Here is a 17,532-nt window from a genome sequence, read left to right on the forward strand (position 1 = left end):
GAAATATTTATTTTTATTAGAGAGGTAGATTGTCCAGAGAGAGAATGAATGAAAGAGAGGGAGAGAGACAGAGATTTTTCATTGTTTGGTTCACTTTACAAATAGCTACAATGACCAGAGCTGACTCAATCAGAAGCCAGGAGCCAGGGTACAGGAGCTTCTTCTGGGTCTCCCTCAAGGGTGCAGAGATCCAAGGAATTTGATCATTCTCCACTGATTTCCCAGGAGAGAGTTGGATGGGAAGTGGAGCAGCTAGGACTTGAACTGGCACCCGATATGGGATTCTGGCACCCAATATGAGATTGTGGCACTGCAGGTGGATGATTAACCCATTTAGTCACTGTGCACGTCCCTACATTCTTATTTTTAAAATTATAGATATTAGAGAAAAGCCTTCCCTCATGTGTCTTAAAGGTTTATTGCCAACACCTTTGTCACAAAAGACAGGTTAACCAATTTATTGGTTTATGTGACTGTAGCACCAATGAGCAGCATTTACTGTCAATTTTTTTTTATACTTACTATGTACCAGGAGTTGTACTTGACTTAAAATATTTATCTTCACATTTGTTTATTTATTTAAAAAAAAATATGCCAGGAGATTCTTCCTGGCCTACCGAATGGGTGCAGGGTACTAAGGACTTGGCTCATATTCCACTTCTTTCCCAGGCCACCCAACAGGGACTTATATGGGAAGTGGAACATTTTGGACACTATTTGGTTCCTGTATGGAATCCTGATACTTGGAATTTGAAGGTCAGCCTGTTGAACCATTGTGCCGGACCCTTGAGCTGTCAATTTTTATGCTTGATGTACGTGAGGCCGGGTCCACATGTAGAAATGGGACCGAAATAAAGAGGCCACGATCTAGTGCTAGTAGACAGGAGAAACACAACAACATTATCTCTAGATTCTCTCTCTTTTGATTTTAAGATTTATGAAGTCCAGAGCCAGGAGCCTCTTATGTATGTTCTACATGGGTGCAGGATCCCATGTCCTTGGGCCGTACTCGACTGCTTTCCTAAGCCACAAGCAGGGAGCTGGAAGAGAAGCAGAACTGCGGATATAGGAATCGATGCCCGTATGGGATGTAGTTCATGAGGACTTTAGCTTCTAGGGTTGTTGGCAACGCCCGCATCGCCACGTACCCTGAGCCGAGCAGAGGGACTAGGGTTATGAGACAGACAAGACAGACAACACACACAACACACCGAGGCTCATTCTTGTGAAGTGAAGCCCTTTATTCAAAGTTGAACTGCTCTTATATAGTCTGCTTGGCCCCTCCCAGGATTTTCCCAATGCTTAAGCAACACCTAAGCTCCCCCGAGGAAGGAGGGAAATTGCCATCAAGCCAGGGGCTAAATGTATCAGGCCATGTTTGCCCTTCCTGTTACACCTTGAGAACCAAGCTAAACTGTGGAGTTAACCCTTGGGAGACCGGGGCCTACATAGGGTGTCATGCTGGGGTCCTATGTCCAGGTTCTTTCTGATATTCTGTATACAGTTATTCCTCATTGGTATGCTGTACGAACCTCTCTGACATGCAGTTTAAGAGGAACTGTCAAACAAGCCATGTCAGATACTTTATGATTAACTGCATGACAGAAATGCAAAATAAGACTAGAATAATATTTGAGGACTTTTGGTTTCCTTTTGGGTAAAGGAATTCTATTCCCTCTCAGTTGCCTAGGGATGAGAAAGGCAAGGAGGTGATGGGAGGGCAGGAGAAAATTATATATATTCCATTCATTTATTTGAAAAGCAGAGAGAGATAAAATTTTTCATTTGCTACTCCGTTCTATAAAATTTCTCTAGCTAGGACTGAGTCAGATGTAAATAGGGAGCCTGGAACTCATGACAGCTTCCCACACCGTGGTGAAGGAGTATAAATACCTGAACTATCCCTCATTGCTTCCAAGGGTGCACATAGCAGGAATGGTGGTGGCACTCAAACTTAGGAACTCTGAGAATACAGGCAGCCACGAAGTGTCTTAACAACTTTTCCAAATGGACATTTCTGAAATTTAGCTTCTAACATGCTCACTTTGAGGCTAGTGCAGTGGCTCAATTGGCTGATACCTGCCTGCAAGTGCCAGTATCCCATATAAGCACTGGTTTACATCTTGGCTGCTCCACTTGCATTCTAGCTCCTTACTTATGGCCTGGGAAAGCTGTGTAAGATGGTCTGAAGCTTTGGTAGCCCACACCTGTGTTGAAGACTCAGAAGAAGCTCCTAATTACTGCCTTCAGCTCTGGCCCTAGTGGTCCCTTGGGGAGTGAGTGAAACAGCAGATGGATGATCTGTCACTCCTCTCCATAAATCTGATCTGCCTTTCCAATAAATCTTTTTAAAATTATTAATTACTACTAATACCATATTGCTGTATTTTTAATGCATAGCGCTGTTTTAAAATATGAAACCCTTGGGACTGGCCCTGCGGCATAGTAGCTAAGCCGTCACCTGAAGTTCAGCATCCATGTGGGCTCTGCTTTCAGTCCTGGCTGCTCCTTGCTAATGTGTCTGGGAAAGCAGCAGAAGATGGCCCAGATGCTTCGGCTCCTGCCACTCACTTGGAGACCCTGACGGGAGCTCCTGGCTCCTGGGTTTGCCATTGCTTCAAGTTGCAGCCATTTGGGGAGTGAGCCAGCAGATGAAATATCTCTTCTCTGTCTACTCTACCTTTCAACTATAATAAATCGATCAATCAAAACTCTTAAAATTTCCTTTAAAAATTTGTTATTGTGTATTTGGCTATATCATTAAGATTATAAGTTGAAGGGCAAGAACAAAAGCTAAAACTTGTCACTTACATTTTAATAACTGAACATATTACATTTTTGTGCAGTTTGCTAAAAGTGTTATTCTGAATCACAATTACATAGAACCCTTAAAATCTACCCATTTCTTTTCTTTTTAAAGATTTATTTTTATTATTTTTTCATTGGAAAGGCGGATATACAGAGAGGAGAGACAGAGAGGAAGATCTTCCGTCCGATGATTCACTCCCCAAGTGAGCGCAACGGGCCGATACTATGCCGATCCGAAGCCAGGAGCCTCTTCCGGGTCTCCCACGCGGGTGCAGGTTCCCAAAGCCTTGGGCCGTCCTCTGCTGCTTTCCCAGGCCACAGGCAGGGAGCTGGAAGGGAAGCGGGGCTGCCGGGATTAGAACCGGCGCCCATATGGGATCCCGGGCGTGCAAGGCGAGGACCTTTAACCACTGCGCCACCGCGCCGGGCCCCTACCCATTTCTTTTCACGGATGTTGCAAATAAGTTAAAATTATCTAACATAAAATTATTATTGACAGTTTTTGCAGGTCTTCAGGCCTTAAAGTTTAATGGAGAAGAAAGATAGTGTTGATTGTGTTAATGTAATTATATAAAATCTGGTGGAAAATTTTTGGGTGTTTTACTCTTTTGAAACTTTCTAAAATGAAAGTTTCCTCATCTGTTAAGCATTTATAGTACAAATGGATTTTAATGTAATACAGTATATAAGTAATGAGCTTGGATTCATACACTAAAACATGACTTTTGATCTATTATCTGCTTTTAAGACAAGTAATTTTTACTCAGGAAAAATTCTTAAAATTTCATCAGCTTTAATTTTTTTTGGATAAATACAATAAATGGTAACCTCTGTTCAATCTTTTATTTATAACATTTCTGTTTATTTATTTGAAGGGCAGAGATAGAAATACCCAGGTCTCTATAGAGACAGCATTCCCATCCACTGGTTCACTCTCTAAATCTCTCAGTAGGGAGACTGTGTTGGGTCAGATCGACCCAACACAGAAAAGCATCTGCTTGGCTCCTTCTTGCCTGGAATTGGGAGCCACACTTGGAACAGAAACCAGGCCTGGGATATGGGACTCCAGCAGCACTGATAATTTTCTGATTATACTTTTTTCTCCCCCTTGCAAAATGGCATGTTATGGTGGATAATAAGGATATGACAAAAGTTTTTCATTGTTCATATATCTTCCTGTCCCAAAGTCCTGCAATTGTTGAAATCAAAACACAGGTTAAAATCTTTCAGTGCTATATAGGAAGTACAGTTAGCCACAACCATGCACATCATGGTGGATCACTGTATTGTCAACATTTACAACTCCAGTTACTTAGATTATGGGCAGCAGTGGCATTTTTTCACATGGAATGATTCCTCATTTCAGACCTCTAACTTTAATGTCTGTCAGGATTCCCCCAATTTTTTTTTCTCTATGAAATCTCCAGGGATTCTTGTGATGGCTAAATTGGTTCATATATCTGCTTATCTATTTGCTGCTATTTTTCACCCGCCCACCACATATTTTAGGGGCAGCAGCACTGGCAATATCTCCATACAGGTATTAATCTGCGACAGGTGAACCTGCCATGTGGAAGCAGGAGTGTCAAGGAATGATCATACAGGATTCTTCCTATAGCCAAGTAATACTGAAAATAGTCTACACCCTTACATTAGACACACCCTTTAGTTTCAAATTCAATTCCTGATTTTCCCTTAGTTACTTTGGAAATATAGTAAGAATCATTGCTTCTGTGAAAAGATGTTTACTCAAAAAGCAAGTAGAGAGAAAGGGAAAATTCCCATTCACCTGTTCACTACCTAAACGGCTGTACAGTCAAGCCCGACAACGCAATCAAGAGCTTTTTCAGTCTCCCACATACTAAAGGGACAGAACTGTGATGCAAACAAAAAATGAGCCCAAGTCCATGCTAGGGGTGAGACGCAAAACCCTGCAAACGCACAAGCCGCCAAATCCTAAACAAAGTGTATATGCTAGGTGGCAAGGTGGCATGCAGATAGCATAGGAAAACAGGATCTATGCTTTTACAATTATTATCAGTAGTATAAAGGCTGATTCTTTTCTTTCCGAGCATTACAGCATTTAATTATTCTCTTCAAAATTCCACGTGGAGCCTTTTTTGCATTTTCATAGTATGTTCCTCACCTTTGCCAGACAGATACATCATATCCAGACACCCAGACTACTCAAACACTTGCTACACTCACTCAAGAGAAAACAAAATGGTGATTGTCAATGAAACGGCGACGAGTTGTTCCTAAAATTAGAATAAAACTTTGCGTTGCCGGATGTGATTACAAGCATTTAAGAACGAGGGTTGGAGATCGCAGCTAAGCCTGTACACAGCTCCTTTTACAGAAAAGGTGATTGGCTCTGAAAAGAGCCTTTGGATTTTCACGGTGCGGTGCTCCAACAAGGAAGGACGATTTAAGCCCGCTCCCCGCGGATGCGGCGCGCCAGCTGGATGTCCTTGGGCATGATGGTGACGCGCTTGGCGTGGATGGCGCACAGGTTGGTGTCCTCGAAGAGCCCCACCAGGTAGGCCTCGCACGCCTCCTGCAGCGCCATGACGGCCGAGCTCTGGAAGCGCAGGTCCGTCTTGAAGTCCTGCGCGATCTCGCGCACCAGCCGCTGGAACGGCAGCTTGCGGATCAGCAGCTCCGTCGACTTCTGGTAGCGCCGGATCTCGCGCAGCGCCACCGTGCCGGGCCGGTAGCGGTGCGGCTTCTTGACGCCGCCCGTGGCCGGCGCGCTCTTGCGGGCCGCCTTGGTGGCCAGCTGCTTGCGCGGGGCCTTGCCGCCGGTCGACTTGCGGGCCGTCTGCTTCGTGCGAGCCATTTGGAAATGCCCAAGAAAAGAAGCTCGGAATGGCTCCGCAGACCCTGCTTTATATACAAACAGGATCGTTCTGATTGGGTTTTCGGAAATGCCTGCGTACTACTGGCTGGTAAATTCCGGAAGGACTCGCACCACACCCGATTGGTTTATCCCTCTAGGACCGGATTCGGATTGGTAAGTTTCAATGGGTAAACAAAACCTGCCCTACCCTCAAAATTCCTAAATAGTTTGAACAAGCCTTACATTCACGAGCCTTACAAAATATTAGCACAGAGTGTTATCTTTGAGCTCTTACTGTGCTTTAATCCACAAAGCGAATGGGTTTGAAAGCTATGTTTTCGGTAAAAATAAATCTTTAAAAAAAAAAGATATGTTTTCGATTTTTACTTTTTAGAAACGCCAGCCATTTTATGGCTTCATTTACTTGTTTTTATCCCCGTGTCATTGGCTTATTAAAAAAAAAAATTACTGTTTTCAGGCTTCATTATATTTTAGTGTGAATGGTCACTCAAACATGGTGTTCTGGAATTTACACGAAAGGAGTTTTAAGTTTCAAGCCGGGTGTGCACAACAAACACCCAGTTCTGGAAAACGGGTTTGGATGTTTGGGCTGATGCCCACAGCAGGGCGTTAGGAAGGGCTGCTTTGTAGTGTGAAATTCAAACTGATTTAACAGAGCGAAAAAGTTTACCCTGTAGCTATTGGAAAGCATGTCAAAAAGGTCTTTGCACATACACATACATACTCCTTACATATTTTTCAACCAATATTTATCTTGAAAATTTTTATAAAGGATGTTATTGGAAAAGATTCTTAATGAATGAAATGATCTGCACAGCCCAAACCAGCCTCTCACTATTACAACAAAGGGGGATTTGTGCATTCCTAATTTACAAACATCGATTGTATTGGCTTATAAATGTTCTGCAATTAACTTTTTAATTTGCTGTTTGCATAAACTTTTTTTGTAAGGAGTCAGGGACTGCATGTTATATTTATTTTTGTCTCCTGACCAAATTCAAACACATGTACGAAACAGCGTGACAGTCTGAATGGTTTCTTTACGGTTGCAGTGTAGTAAACAATTCACATTATTGTATTTACAAGGAAATGTCTTAAAGCTCTAAGGGATTTTGGCATTTCACATTTTCTTTTTTTTTTAGCGTGTGTTTTTCATTTTGAAAGTCTTTAAAAAACTGTGATTTGGATATACTATAGTTCTCAAAATTGTGCAATAGCTAATTGGATTTTACAATAAGTTTATAACTGATACATGCCAAGTTTAATATTCCCCAATGTGAACTTGTCTCTTGTGCTACTCTCTCTCCCCTAGATTGTTGCCCATAGCATGGTACAGGTCATTTTCTCTAGTGTGCCAACAATGCACCGCATTAGAAGATGACCAAGCCTTTTTGTAGTATATACTGAGCTAGGCATGGTAGCATAATCTCCCTACTAGTATGTTTACCATTTTCAGGGTAGTTTTCCAATTTTACTTATTTAATAGGAAGTTTACTTTTTCACTGCTGTCCTGGGTTTAAGCATATTATTGAAATAATCTTCAAGATTTAGTGCTGATATGGATTTTGGAACCCTAACTTTAACCCCTTTTTCCTCTATATTTTCATTGTGTATTCCCTACATTTAGTCAGTCATTAAGAGGGGATTAGGAAGTGCCCTCTCCACGTAAGACATGCATCAAACGTATTAGGTCATTTATCTATATACAGCTGACTGAAAAAAGACAGGTGCATTACACCTATGCCCATGACAATGGTTCAAAAGTTGCTGTTATATAGTGCTAGATGATGATTGGTCCACCAGCCCACGTTTGGGCATATTCTCCAGTGAAAAGTACTGAGGCTGTGGAAGCGATGACTGTATCACTGTGTTTGTTGCAGCAGTATTCATGATATCCAATATAGAACATCACCCCGCATCCCACAGAGTAATACGGAAACTGCATGCATAAATGAAAGTAAAGGAATACTCTTCAGCTACCAAAATGGATGAAATTCTGTTGTTTATGGAATTATGCTGTGTGTAAAATAAGCCGGGCATGTTACCTACATGTGAGCATCTCAAAAATGTTTATGTTCTAGAAATTTAGTGTATCAGTTGTCTAACTCTGAGAGGAGGGGAGGGAGAATTGAAAGAGATTATTCAACTGATGCAATGTGACAGGACCGAGTTCTGGTGTTGTATTGCATTTTAGCAAGGACTATAACAGACTGCATTTCAAAATGGCTAGAAGACAGTTTTAATGTTCTCTTCACAACGATTGGATCAGTTTGATTTTTTTTCACAGTATGTGTGGCCCCATTGTACTCCACTAGAAGGAGTAATCATGTCCACCTAAAACACAAAGTGAAACCTTGCTATTACCATGACAAACAAGGCATGAGCAGTGTTGGCCTCAGTCCAGAGAAGGAAGTATATGCAGAGAGTTACCTAATACAAAATATGATATTTCTATGACAGAGTTTAAATTTAAATATTTAGTGAATGCTTTTATTTCTGGCAACCGTTTGCATTGATTCTATGATTTTTGATTGATTGTGAAGTTTGAAGATGCTAAATATGTTTAATAACCAAATCTGTTTTTTATTACTGCATGATAGAATAGCTCAGATTCGGTACTTAAGAGAACATGTATTAGCTGATCATATCTGTGACTTTAGCTTAGCTGTAAAGGTTTTGGCCAGAGTTGAATTCTGTTTCACTCTTGAATGAAGAATGACCAATTTTTAAACATACTGAACTTACTGAAATAGGTTCTAGAATTTTTTTTTTTGGTAGAGCTTAAAGCTTCCTTTCTTACAGCTGTTGGCTGGAGACCTCTCTTACACAGGCCTTTAAAGTTCTTCCTTTGGGATATCTCAGAGTGGACACCTGAAGTATCTTTCAGGTTTGGAGAGAGTTAAGGAAATGTATGCTACAGACATATAGAACAGAGTTATAAAGACAAAATTATTTATATCCTGTCACCTCTCAAAGTCCAAAGATTTGAGCAGCAGGTCACGGTGAATTATGTCTACATGCAAAAGTTCGCCTGCAACACATGCTAGCCTTGGCTCAGCGGGTATTATGCAGGCTCCCTCATTGCAGCTCTGGGCAAGAAAGTGCAGTATGTTCAAGAAAAAAAAAAAAAAGCTAACTAACACAGCCACAAGCCATCCCCTTCCCCCGCCTCCCTTCATCCACTTCCTCTCTTATTGGCTTAGATTGCCTGCAGTCAGAAATCTGTCAGGTAAATAAGGGCACCAGGGACCTTTGAGGTGCTTTCAAATGGGTCACTGGCTGTGACCTCACATAGAAGCTTTTGAAAATGAAACAGAATCCTTTCCTTCTTTCAAATTTGTTGGTTCAGATCCTGCTTGATTTCCTCAGGGAAAATGTACAGATTTATTTAGTTTTACTTTTACATATGTCCAGAAAAGAAAAGTAGGCCACTTTTAAGATCTGACTGTTTTTATTGGAAAGGCAAAACAGATTTATAGAGAGAAGGAGAAAGATCCGTTGCTGGTTCATTCACCAAATGTCACAACAGCCAGAAGTCAACTGATTCAAAATTAGGGGCCGGGAGCTTCTCCATCTCTCACACATTGGTCCCTAGGTTTTGGGCCATCCTTTGCAGCTTTCCCAGGCCATAAGCAGGGAGCTGGAAAGGAAGTGCAGCAGCTGGAAACATGAGCTGGCACCCAAATGGGATCCAGACACTTGCAAGCCAGAGAACTAGTCATTTAAGCTGGGCCCAAATTAGGTAAGTTATATAGTGCCTTGAGCAGAGTGCTAAGTTATGCAAGCATGCAAACATGGTAGAGTTTGGGCTAGGGTTGTTGATGTTCAAAAATAAAAGCAGAAGATCAGATTGGGTATGGTTGGTTCCTACTTTCCTCCACCTGTAATCTTTATCTCTAGGACTGCAATGTGATTATCATTTTGTTAAAGGGGAGAAGTTTTATTCCCCCCAGGAAGAAAAATATTACACAGCCTTCCTGCATTTGCTGCTTATTTATTTCCTGAATTTCATTAGAAATAATCATTAGCTGGAATGTTGCTGCCACTCTTCCATGCCATGACACAGATTTGGAGACTCATTTTTTTTTTTCTTTTAATGTTTTATTTATTTTTGTTGTAAAGTCAGATATATACAGAGAGGAGGATAGACCGAGAGAATTATCCTCTGTCAGATGATTCACTCCACAAGTGACCGCAATGGCCGGTGCTGCGTCTATCTGGAGCCAGGAACCCAGATCTCCCACGTGGATGCAGGGGCCCAAAGCCTTGGGCCATCCTTGACTGCTTTCCCAGGTCACAAGCAGAGAGTTGGATGGGAAGCAGAGTTGCCAAGATTCGAATCGGCACCCATATGGAATCCTGGCGCATTCAAGGCGATGACTTTAGCCGCTAGGCCGTGGCACTGGGCCCAACTTTTTGTTTTCTTAAAAATACTGATGCGTGTGTGAAATTATGGCGTGGCTGATTCCTCTCGCTGGACTTTGGATCTGTGTGTTTGCTGCCTCAATGCTGAGAATAAGCCATAGTCTGTGAGTTTAGTTAAAGTAATTGTCTTAATAATAAAAAATAAACATGGCTAGAGACGAAAGAAGTGCTGAGTTTTGTGAGGGATAGAAGAGACGTGCCGAGACATGTTGTCTTCTGCATGGCACATCGATTTCTGTGTCTTTGCTCTCCACCTGCAGTGCAGCCTGTTCTCAGGTTCCGCTTTCCCCGAAGTTACCTATTTCTGGCAGAGCATTTATATAGATTATCAGCTCTTTCCCCTTCACCCTCCACCCCCACTAACATAATGACATATAACTCTTTGAGTTTCAGAATTTTTTTTTTTTCTTAAAAAGAAGCAATAACAATAGCTTTGTGTTTGACAAATCTGCAATAGGCTGTACTGGACAATTTGAAAATGTACCTGATTGTTTTGGGTATACCAACCCTAAGAGAGACTACATAAAGAATAAAGATATGTTCCAAAGGATTTGCAGAGTTAGGAGTTTGGTAAATACAGTAAGTGAAGGACAAATTCTCTACCACTACATATCACATTTCAGGAGCCGTTAGTACTTTCAGTTACTCCAGAAGCTGCTCAATACTGAAACATGACTATGAAGTCACTAGCCCTTTCATGGGACTAGGCGGGTGGCCCTGAATAAGGCGTAGGTTATGAATACAGATGAGAAATTGAGGTTAACCCCTCAAGGCATGCAGCATGTGTCCTTGGCACCTTAGAGCCTAGACAAGGCCATGACCATTGATTATCTGTTTTGTAAATTTTATTTATTTGTTTATTTTTTTGTAGTTAAAAATGTCTCACATATTTATTACTGAACCAACCCACTACTAAGGGGTCTCAATCAAACATGTCCAGCTGTCCATACGATGGTGGCATCCTTAGCTTGATACAGTGGATAGTGATGTTGATACAGCACAAAATATGTGTTCCATCTGTTTTAGCACAGTTCCTCACAGACCCAGCTTGGTCCTTCTCCAGTGTCTCCTCTTGGAGTTATACCTGATCTTATTGCCAGTTTTCATTCGAATCCATTGGGGAATGGGACGATTTTGTTTTTGTTTTTTGGCCAGGAATCTCTTGATTCTGAAGGTCTTGTGAGAAGACATGGCGAGGAAGACTCCAGGCCACGTATCACGATGGCGGAGTGAAAAAGAAAGTGTTTTGTAAATTTTAAAAGCTGATATGCAATTGGCATGTGTTAGGTATGTATTTTAATGTAACAAAAACAATGTTTGTGCAATATAAATGCAAATCAAAATATTTCTCAATGAAAATTGAATGGGATAATGAGATAATTGTACAGCCTAGTCGAAAGCTATACTTTGAAAGGTACATTTTAAATATTGTGTGACTATTTTTAACTGTGGTTATATACCAAAGTGATAATATTTTCACAGTTGATATTCATTGCAACATGTTAATGAAATGATTTCACATGTATCTTTCTACTTTTTAAAATGTGGTTATTACAAATTTCAAAATAACAGTGTTTGCATTATTTTTGATGTGTAGCATTGCGCAAGAATTCTTATTTTGTCCTGTTTCCTGATTCTTTGTAAAATATTGGAAGTATAATTTTGAAAGAAAAAAGAGCTATTTTATGTTGCATGGAAATCTAGTACATGGCTCAAAGTTAGATTCATTTAGAAATATATAGAAGTTAACAAAAGGAAGCTGTCCAAAAACAAACAAAAAGCTTGTGACTTTTCACGGAGAAAATGTAGTAATATAGAGATGAGATTATTAATATTTGCATTCTTTAATTGTAAGAAATCAGTAGATGGCGACTACTTGGAATTCCATGCTACTGTATTACTCCCCAGAATATAGATATTTGCAGAAGGGTATCTAGAACTAAATGTTGTTTCCATAAAAGCTTAAGCTTTGATCTGCTAAAAAGTGTTGAAGAGCATAGTAATTAGAAAAACAAGAAAGCAGTTATTAACAAGAAATAAACAAGAAATAGTTATTCCAACACCCCCAGATCATTATATTGGAGAAAAGAAGGTCATACGATGATTTCTGGAAGCTATGTTCAGGTCAGCAAAGATGACAACTAGAAAATCAGATCATGGATTCCTTAAAAGGAAAAATTTGAATTGTAAGTAATTTTGTTCAACTTTTGTCAAAAGAGAGGGGTTATAACATGGAAAGTAAACCTGTCAAAAATCACATAAGGATTTCATATCAAACTATTTATATTTATTCCAAAATAAAGGAAGGACTGCATTCTCTTTCATAGGAAAGCATAGCCTAAACAGCATACTCAGGTTTGTGTCTTGGAAAATATGATTATGTTTTGATATTTGTATGGCCCGTATCAGTGTTTTTCAATACTAAGCTGAAAGATAGAATAATTGCATGTTTCTGCCCATTACTGCTGAAAAGTATGTTTCTGCAATTCAGTGTGTAACCTAAAGTTGACAATGTAATAATCCCTCAGGACATAATACATCTTCTTGAACTAAATTTCCTCCATTTTTCTGATATGAGTTATATATATTGTTCATCATCTTTATTCTGTTGAGATAAGTTTATTTTTCTGTGGTTCCCTGAATAATGAATTATACATTAGGAACATATATTTGGATTTTTATTATTTGGAATTCTATGCATTGCTACGTGTAATAAAACAATGGCCTGAAACACTTTCTCCATGAGAAAGTTTTGGTCTGAGTTTGGTTTTTAAACCTTCTCTATTTGTTGAAGGCATATGTTGAACTCATTATATGGAATTATGAATGTTGTTACTTCTTTTGACCTCCATGGAGGTTTTAAGAGACAATTTCTCTCACCAGTATGCCATTCATCAACTCCACAATTTACCTAGATTTCACCCCAGGCACATCTCAATGCTTCTCTCCAAATTGAACAAACAGATTTGAAAGGGGACTTGTGAAGAGAGGTGATCTGTGGAGCAACATGTTGCACATTATATTTTTAAAAGTCTGTGAGTCTACTTCTCATTGATTCAATCATTAGAATTCTTTTCACCAGGCAAGGCAAAGACACTGAGTGCTTTAATGTAGAACCCATTCGGAAAATGCTTTGCACTTAAAAACCTTTCCTTAGATATGAAATGAAAGCTTTGAGTTGTGTGTGCGTCAGTTCCACGGGTGGGGTGTGCAAAAGAGTGAGTTCCTTAGCATGAGACACGGATGGCACAGAGGTTGGGGTTCAAACAGCCCCAGGAAGAAGACTTTGCCTACCTCCATCAACGTTATGTTGACCAGCCAAGCTTTCACAGGCCAGTGTTATGGTTGTGATGATTAAAGGCCTTGGGAGCTTGAGAACATGCAAGTTGGCTGGTGCAGCAGTGAAGCTGCCTTTTTAAAACGGGATTTATTTATTCCTTTGCCAGTCATGTTTACAAAGTGACAGGGACAGAGATCTCCCATCCACTAATGCACCCCTCAGATGGCCAGCACTACGGCTCAGATCCTTCCAGCGCAGACATTTGGGGAGTGAACCAGCAGATGAAAGATCTTTCTCTGTCTCTCCTTTCTGTAAATCTCTTTCTAATAAAAAACGATAAATATTATTTATCTTAAAAAGCCTTCCTAGTGGTCAACTGCCTGCAGTGTCTACGTTAAGGTGCATATCTGCCTGATTTAATGAAGCCCACGGCGTCATCTAATCAGGATTCCTAATCATTTAGAATTTATTCATTCCTTAAGCTGTTCACTTTTAAAGCCCTATCAAAGGCGATTTCATTTCATGTGGCCTTTTAAAAGTGCGGTCCTAATTGCATTTCCTAGAATGAGAAATAGCAGACATTTCCACTAAAACCAGGTACAAGTATACCAAAAATTAAAAAATCCCGCCGGGAAATGATTGGACACACCACATCCTTTGTTCTTCGATGGATTCTCACATTCTCAGGCTTTTAGTGTATGGTGGCTTTATATGTATACACATTTTGTGGTGAAAAATGTGGTGACATAATATGGAATTCATTCCCATTTCATTTGCAGAAAATGTAGCTTCTTCTTAACCATTTCATTCTGTTAGTGGGAATTAGACCAGTGAGAAAGGTTTTCTTTAAGGGTTCAAACCAGCACAACTTTGAGTAATTCAGCGCTTTTCCAGAAAAAGTGGTGGCTCTTAAAAGAGCCTTTGGTTGTGGTGCACTGCTTTCTGCGCCGTTTTACTTGCCCTTGGCCTTGTGGTGGCTCTCGGTCTTCTTGGGCAGCAGCACGGCCTGGATGTTGGGCAGCACGCCGCCCTGCGCGATGGTCACCTTGCCCAGCAGCTTGTTGAGCTCCTCGTCGTTGCGGATGGCCAGCTGCAGGTGGCGCGGGATGATGCGCGTCTTCTTGTTGTCGCGCGCCGCGTTGCCCGCCAGCTCCAGGATCTCAGCCGTCAGGTACTCGAGCACGGCCGCCAGGTACACGGGAGCGCCCGCTCCGACGCGCTCGGAGTAGTTTCCTTTGCGCAGCAGCCGGTGCACGCGGCCCACGGGGAACTGCAGCCCGGCCCGGGATGACCGAGTCTTGGCCTTGGCGCGAGCTTTTCCTCCTTGCTTGCCGCGTCCAGACATCTTGGTAACCACAGGGAAGGTTTGTCAGAGGGAAAGCAAGCTCAAATGTGAAATCTCAAATCTGAGAGGAAGCAATTATACTTCCAACCGGAATGAAAAATTGTCCAGTCTGATTGGTTAAAATCAGATTACAATTTCAGCCAATGAAAAACTGAGTCTTGTCATTCCCTTCATTTGCATAGGAGCTTAAGTTCAAACACAATCTACCCAATCAAACTTTGGGATTTTAAGTACTACTTTTGCATGCTCAGGCTACAAGCATAGGCAGTGTTGGTTCAAGTATGTGTGTTTGTTTCTATTCTCTTTGAAAGCGCTGTGGTATAACGTCATTGTGATAGTTTCAAGTGCAGAGCTAACAGGTACACTGAACAACAGTTTCAGTTGCAAAGAAATCTCATTTACATTAAACATCAAGTGTTTTGCTCTATTAAAATTGTAAAAGCTGCGTCCTAACCTTGTGCTGTTGGCTCAAATTTTTTTAAATTCTATTTTTTGATATTCTTTACATAGTTAATTAGGGCACAAAAGTTCAAGGGCTACAGGAAAGTGGTTAAGAGTATTATTTCCACATTTTTTTTTTCTATAACTGGGAAAAACAGGGAGGTAAAGGGATAAGCCCCACCCAGCCTCCCATCCATGCCAGGTCCGTGGTATGGGGCATGCTCCGAGAATCTTGCTCAAGTGGTTTGGACAGTTCAGTAGTTAATGAACTGCTGCCAAACTCGCCATTTAAAGCATGATGTGGCCACTGAGGAATCCTCTGGTAGACACAGTTCATCTTTGTAGTCTCTGTTCGCCCCGTTTTTCGCCGCCAAAATATGGCTGAGGTGGTTGATTTGTTCTGTCTTTTCATGGTTAAGGCTCCGAGTCTGGCAGTTTGATTGTGGAAATCCCTAAAGTAACTTTGTCTGAGGTGAACCCAGACCAGGTTTTTGGGAATACTTGCAACTATAAGGCCCGGTACTTTCTGTCATGCATTGCTTGCTGCTTCAGGGCACCTCTCTACAAGAGTGAGGCATTTTTTGCAAGATGAGATGGCATGTTTCATCCTCCCACTAATTTTTAACCTCAGTATTAGAGAAACTCACTTAGTGACTGCCTGAAATTGCTGTTTGTGGGCCACTAATAGAAAACGTACGGATCATACCATTAACATCCCTAATGCTGAGCTACGCAGGTGACTAATGAAGCAATGAAAAAGCTGCATGGAGACCAACGGCAAATAGATAGCTACTTTCACACTATACATCGCAAGGGAGACACAAAACCTGCATGAATAACAGGACATCAGAATATTAGGAGAACAAACTGCAACACCTGAATTTATAGCACTTATATGTTACAGATCATTCGTGAGATTTGTAGGTGGCTCTGAAAAGAGCCTTTGGGGTGAATTGTGCCCAAGCACGAGTCTACTTGGAGCTGGTGTACTTGGTGACGGCCTTGGTGCCCTCGGACACGGCGTGCTTGGCCAGCTCGCCGGGCAGCAGCAGGCGCACGGCCGTCTGGATCTCCCGCGACGTGATGGTCGAGCGCTTGTTGTAGTGCGCCAGGCGCGACGCCTCGCCCGCGATGCGCTCGAAGATGTCGTTGACGAACGAGTTCATGATGCCCATGGCCTTGGACGAGATGCCCGTGTCCGGGTGCACCTGCTTCAGCACCTTGTACACGTACACCGAGTAGCTCTCCTTGCGGCTGCGCTTGCGCTTCTTGCCGTCCTTCTTCTGCGCCTTGGTCACCGCCTTCTTGGAGCCCTTCTTCGGGGCAGGAGCGGACTTGGCTGGCTCAGGCATCGTGGCTGCAACACTCAGATCTGTCTTCCACGAGAAGAAATCAGAGTGCGGAGGCCCGTGCGCCACCAGCCTATTTCTGCGCTGAACATGCAAATGAGGATTGTAGATGTCTGGGTTTTCATTGGCTTGCTGGCTTTGCTGCCTGCTGATAGGCTACGACGGGATGCTGAGCTCCCATTGGCTCTATCAGTATCCTCGCCTCAGGCCCGCCCTACGGCGGCAGACGTCCTATGCAAACTAGAGGCAGCCTGTTCTCACAGCTGCGTTGTGATTGGCTGGACTTGGCATCCGGACGCTGCCATAGGCTACTTTACGAAACCAGAGCAGAGTATAACTGTGCAGCTGCCGGGTGCTGGGCATCTTGGGTTTAAGTGAACCTCCGAGCCATCGCCATGTCTGGACGCGGCAAGCAGGGTGGCAAGGCTCGCGCCAAGGCCAAGACTCGGTCCTCCCGGGCCGGGCTGCAGTTCCCCGTGGGCCGCGTGCACCGGCTGCTGCGCAAGGGCAACTACGCCGAGCGCGTGGGCGCGGGCGCGCCCGTGTACCTGGCGGCCGTGCTCGAGTACCTGACGGCCGAGATCCTGGAGCTGGCGGGCAACGCGGCGCGCGACAACAAGAAGACGCGCATCATCCCGCGCCACCTGCAGCTGGCCATCCGCAACGACGAGGAGCTCAACAAGCTGCTGGGCCGCGTGACCATCGCGCAGGGCGGCGTGCTGCCCAACATCCAGGCCGTGCTGCTGCCCAAGAAGACCGAGAGCCACCACAAGGCCAAGGGCAAGTAAAACGGCGCAGAAAGCAGTGCACCACAACCAAAGGCTCTTTTAAGAGCCACCACAAAGTCAAATTGAAAGGGCTTGAACATTTCGAACACGCGTTGTATTTGTAGTTCATAGTGCAAAACCGTCATTATTTAGACCCGCTGGTTTTGCTCCTCATATTTCAGATTTGGTCGTTGGAGTTTAATTTATCATTTCATGGGGATAGCTGCAGTTTGTCAGATGTGAGGAGCATTGCTTGT

General features: G+C 42.5%; 6 protein-coding genes across 6 annotated transcripts in view; 1 reads left to right on the forward strand and 5 right to left on the reverse strand.

Annotated features, from left to right (window-relative positions):
• Positions 1-17,532, reverse strand: part of LOC121167282 — a 47,523-nt gene that overhangs the window by 9,885 nt on the left and 20,106 nt on the right. The window lies entirely within an intron of this gene.
• On the reverse strand, positions 5,223-5,660 carry LOC121167285 (histone H3.1). Its single transcript, XM_040996728.1, has one exon. It carries the CDS (start codon positions 5,645-5,647, stop codon positions 5,237-5,239), a length of 411 nt encoding a protein of 136 aa, XP_040852662.1. The 5' UTR covers positions 5,648-5,660; the 3' UTR covers positions 5,223-5,236.
• Positions 10,965-11,335, reverse strand: LOC121167290 (60S ribosomal protein L39). The gene has a single exon (XM_040996733.1). It carries the CDS (start codon positions 11,282-11,284, stop codon positions 11,129-11,131), a length of 156 nt encoding a protein of 51 aa, XP_040852667.1. The 5' UTR covers positions 11,285-11,335; the 3' UTR covers positions 10,965-11,128.
• Positions 14,294-14,772, reverse strand: LOC121167286 (histone H2A type 1-D). Its single transcript, XM_040996729.1, has one exon. The coding sequence runs from the start codon at positions 14,716-14,718 to the stop codon at positions 14,326-14,328; it is 393 nt and encodes a 130-aa protein (XP_040852663.1). The 5' UTR covers positions 14,719-14,772; the 3' UTR covers positions 14,294-14,325.
• On the reverse strand, positions 16,084-16,549 carry LOC121167289 (histone H2B type 1-C/E/F/G/I). The gene has a single exon (XM_040996732.1). The coding sequence runs from the start codon at positions 16,509-16,511 to the stop codon at positions 16,131-16,133; it is 381 nt and encodes a 126-aa protein (XP_040852666.1). The 5' UTR covers positions 16,512-16,549; the 3' UTR covers positions 16,084-16,130.
• LOC121167287 (histone H2A type 1-E) lies at positions 16,884-17,328 on the forward strand. The gene has a single exon (XM_040996730.1). It carries the CDS (start codon positions 16,904-16,906, stop codon positions 17,294-17,296), a length of 393 nt encoding a protein of 130 aa, XP_040852664.1. The 5' UTR covers positions 16,884-16,903; the 3' UTR covers positions 17,297-17,328.

Source organism: Ochotona curzoniae, unplaced genomic scaffold, assembly GCF_017591425.1.
Source record: "Ochotona curzoniae isolate NIBS_2020 unplaced genomic scaffold, NIBS_Ocur_1.0 patch361, whole genome shotgun sequence".
Classification (NCBI taxonomy): Eukaryota; Metazoa; Chordata; class Mammalia; order Lagomorpha; family Ochotonidae; genus Ochotona; species Ochotona curzoniae.

Coding starts and splice junctions, on each gene's coding strand:
- LOC121167289 (XM_040996732.1), bottom strand. CDS start 16,511: ATGCCTGAGCCAGCCAAGTCCGCTCCTGCCCCGAAGAAGGGCTCCAAG.
- LOC121167285 (XM_040996728.1), bottom strand. CDS start 5,647: ATGGCTCGCACGAAGCAGACGGCCCGCAAGTCGACCGGCGGCAAGGCC.
- LOC121167287 (XM_040996730.1), top strand. CDS start 16,904: ATGTCTGGACGCGGCAAGCAGGGTGGCAAGGCTCGCGCCAAGGCCAAG.
- LOC121167290 (XM_040996733.1), bottom strand. CDS start 11,284: ATGTCTTCTCACAAGACCTTCAGAATCAAGAGATTCCTGGCCAAAAAA.
- LOC121167286 (XM_040996729.1), bottom strand. CDS start 14,718: ATGTCTGGACGCGGCAAGCAAGGAGGAAAAGCTCGCGCCAAGGCCAAG.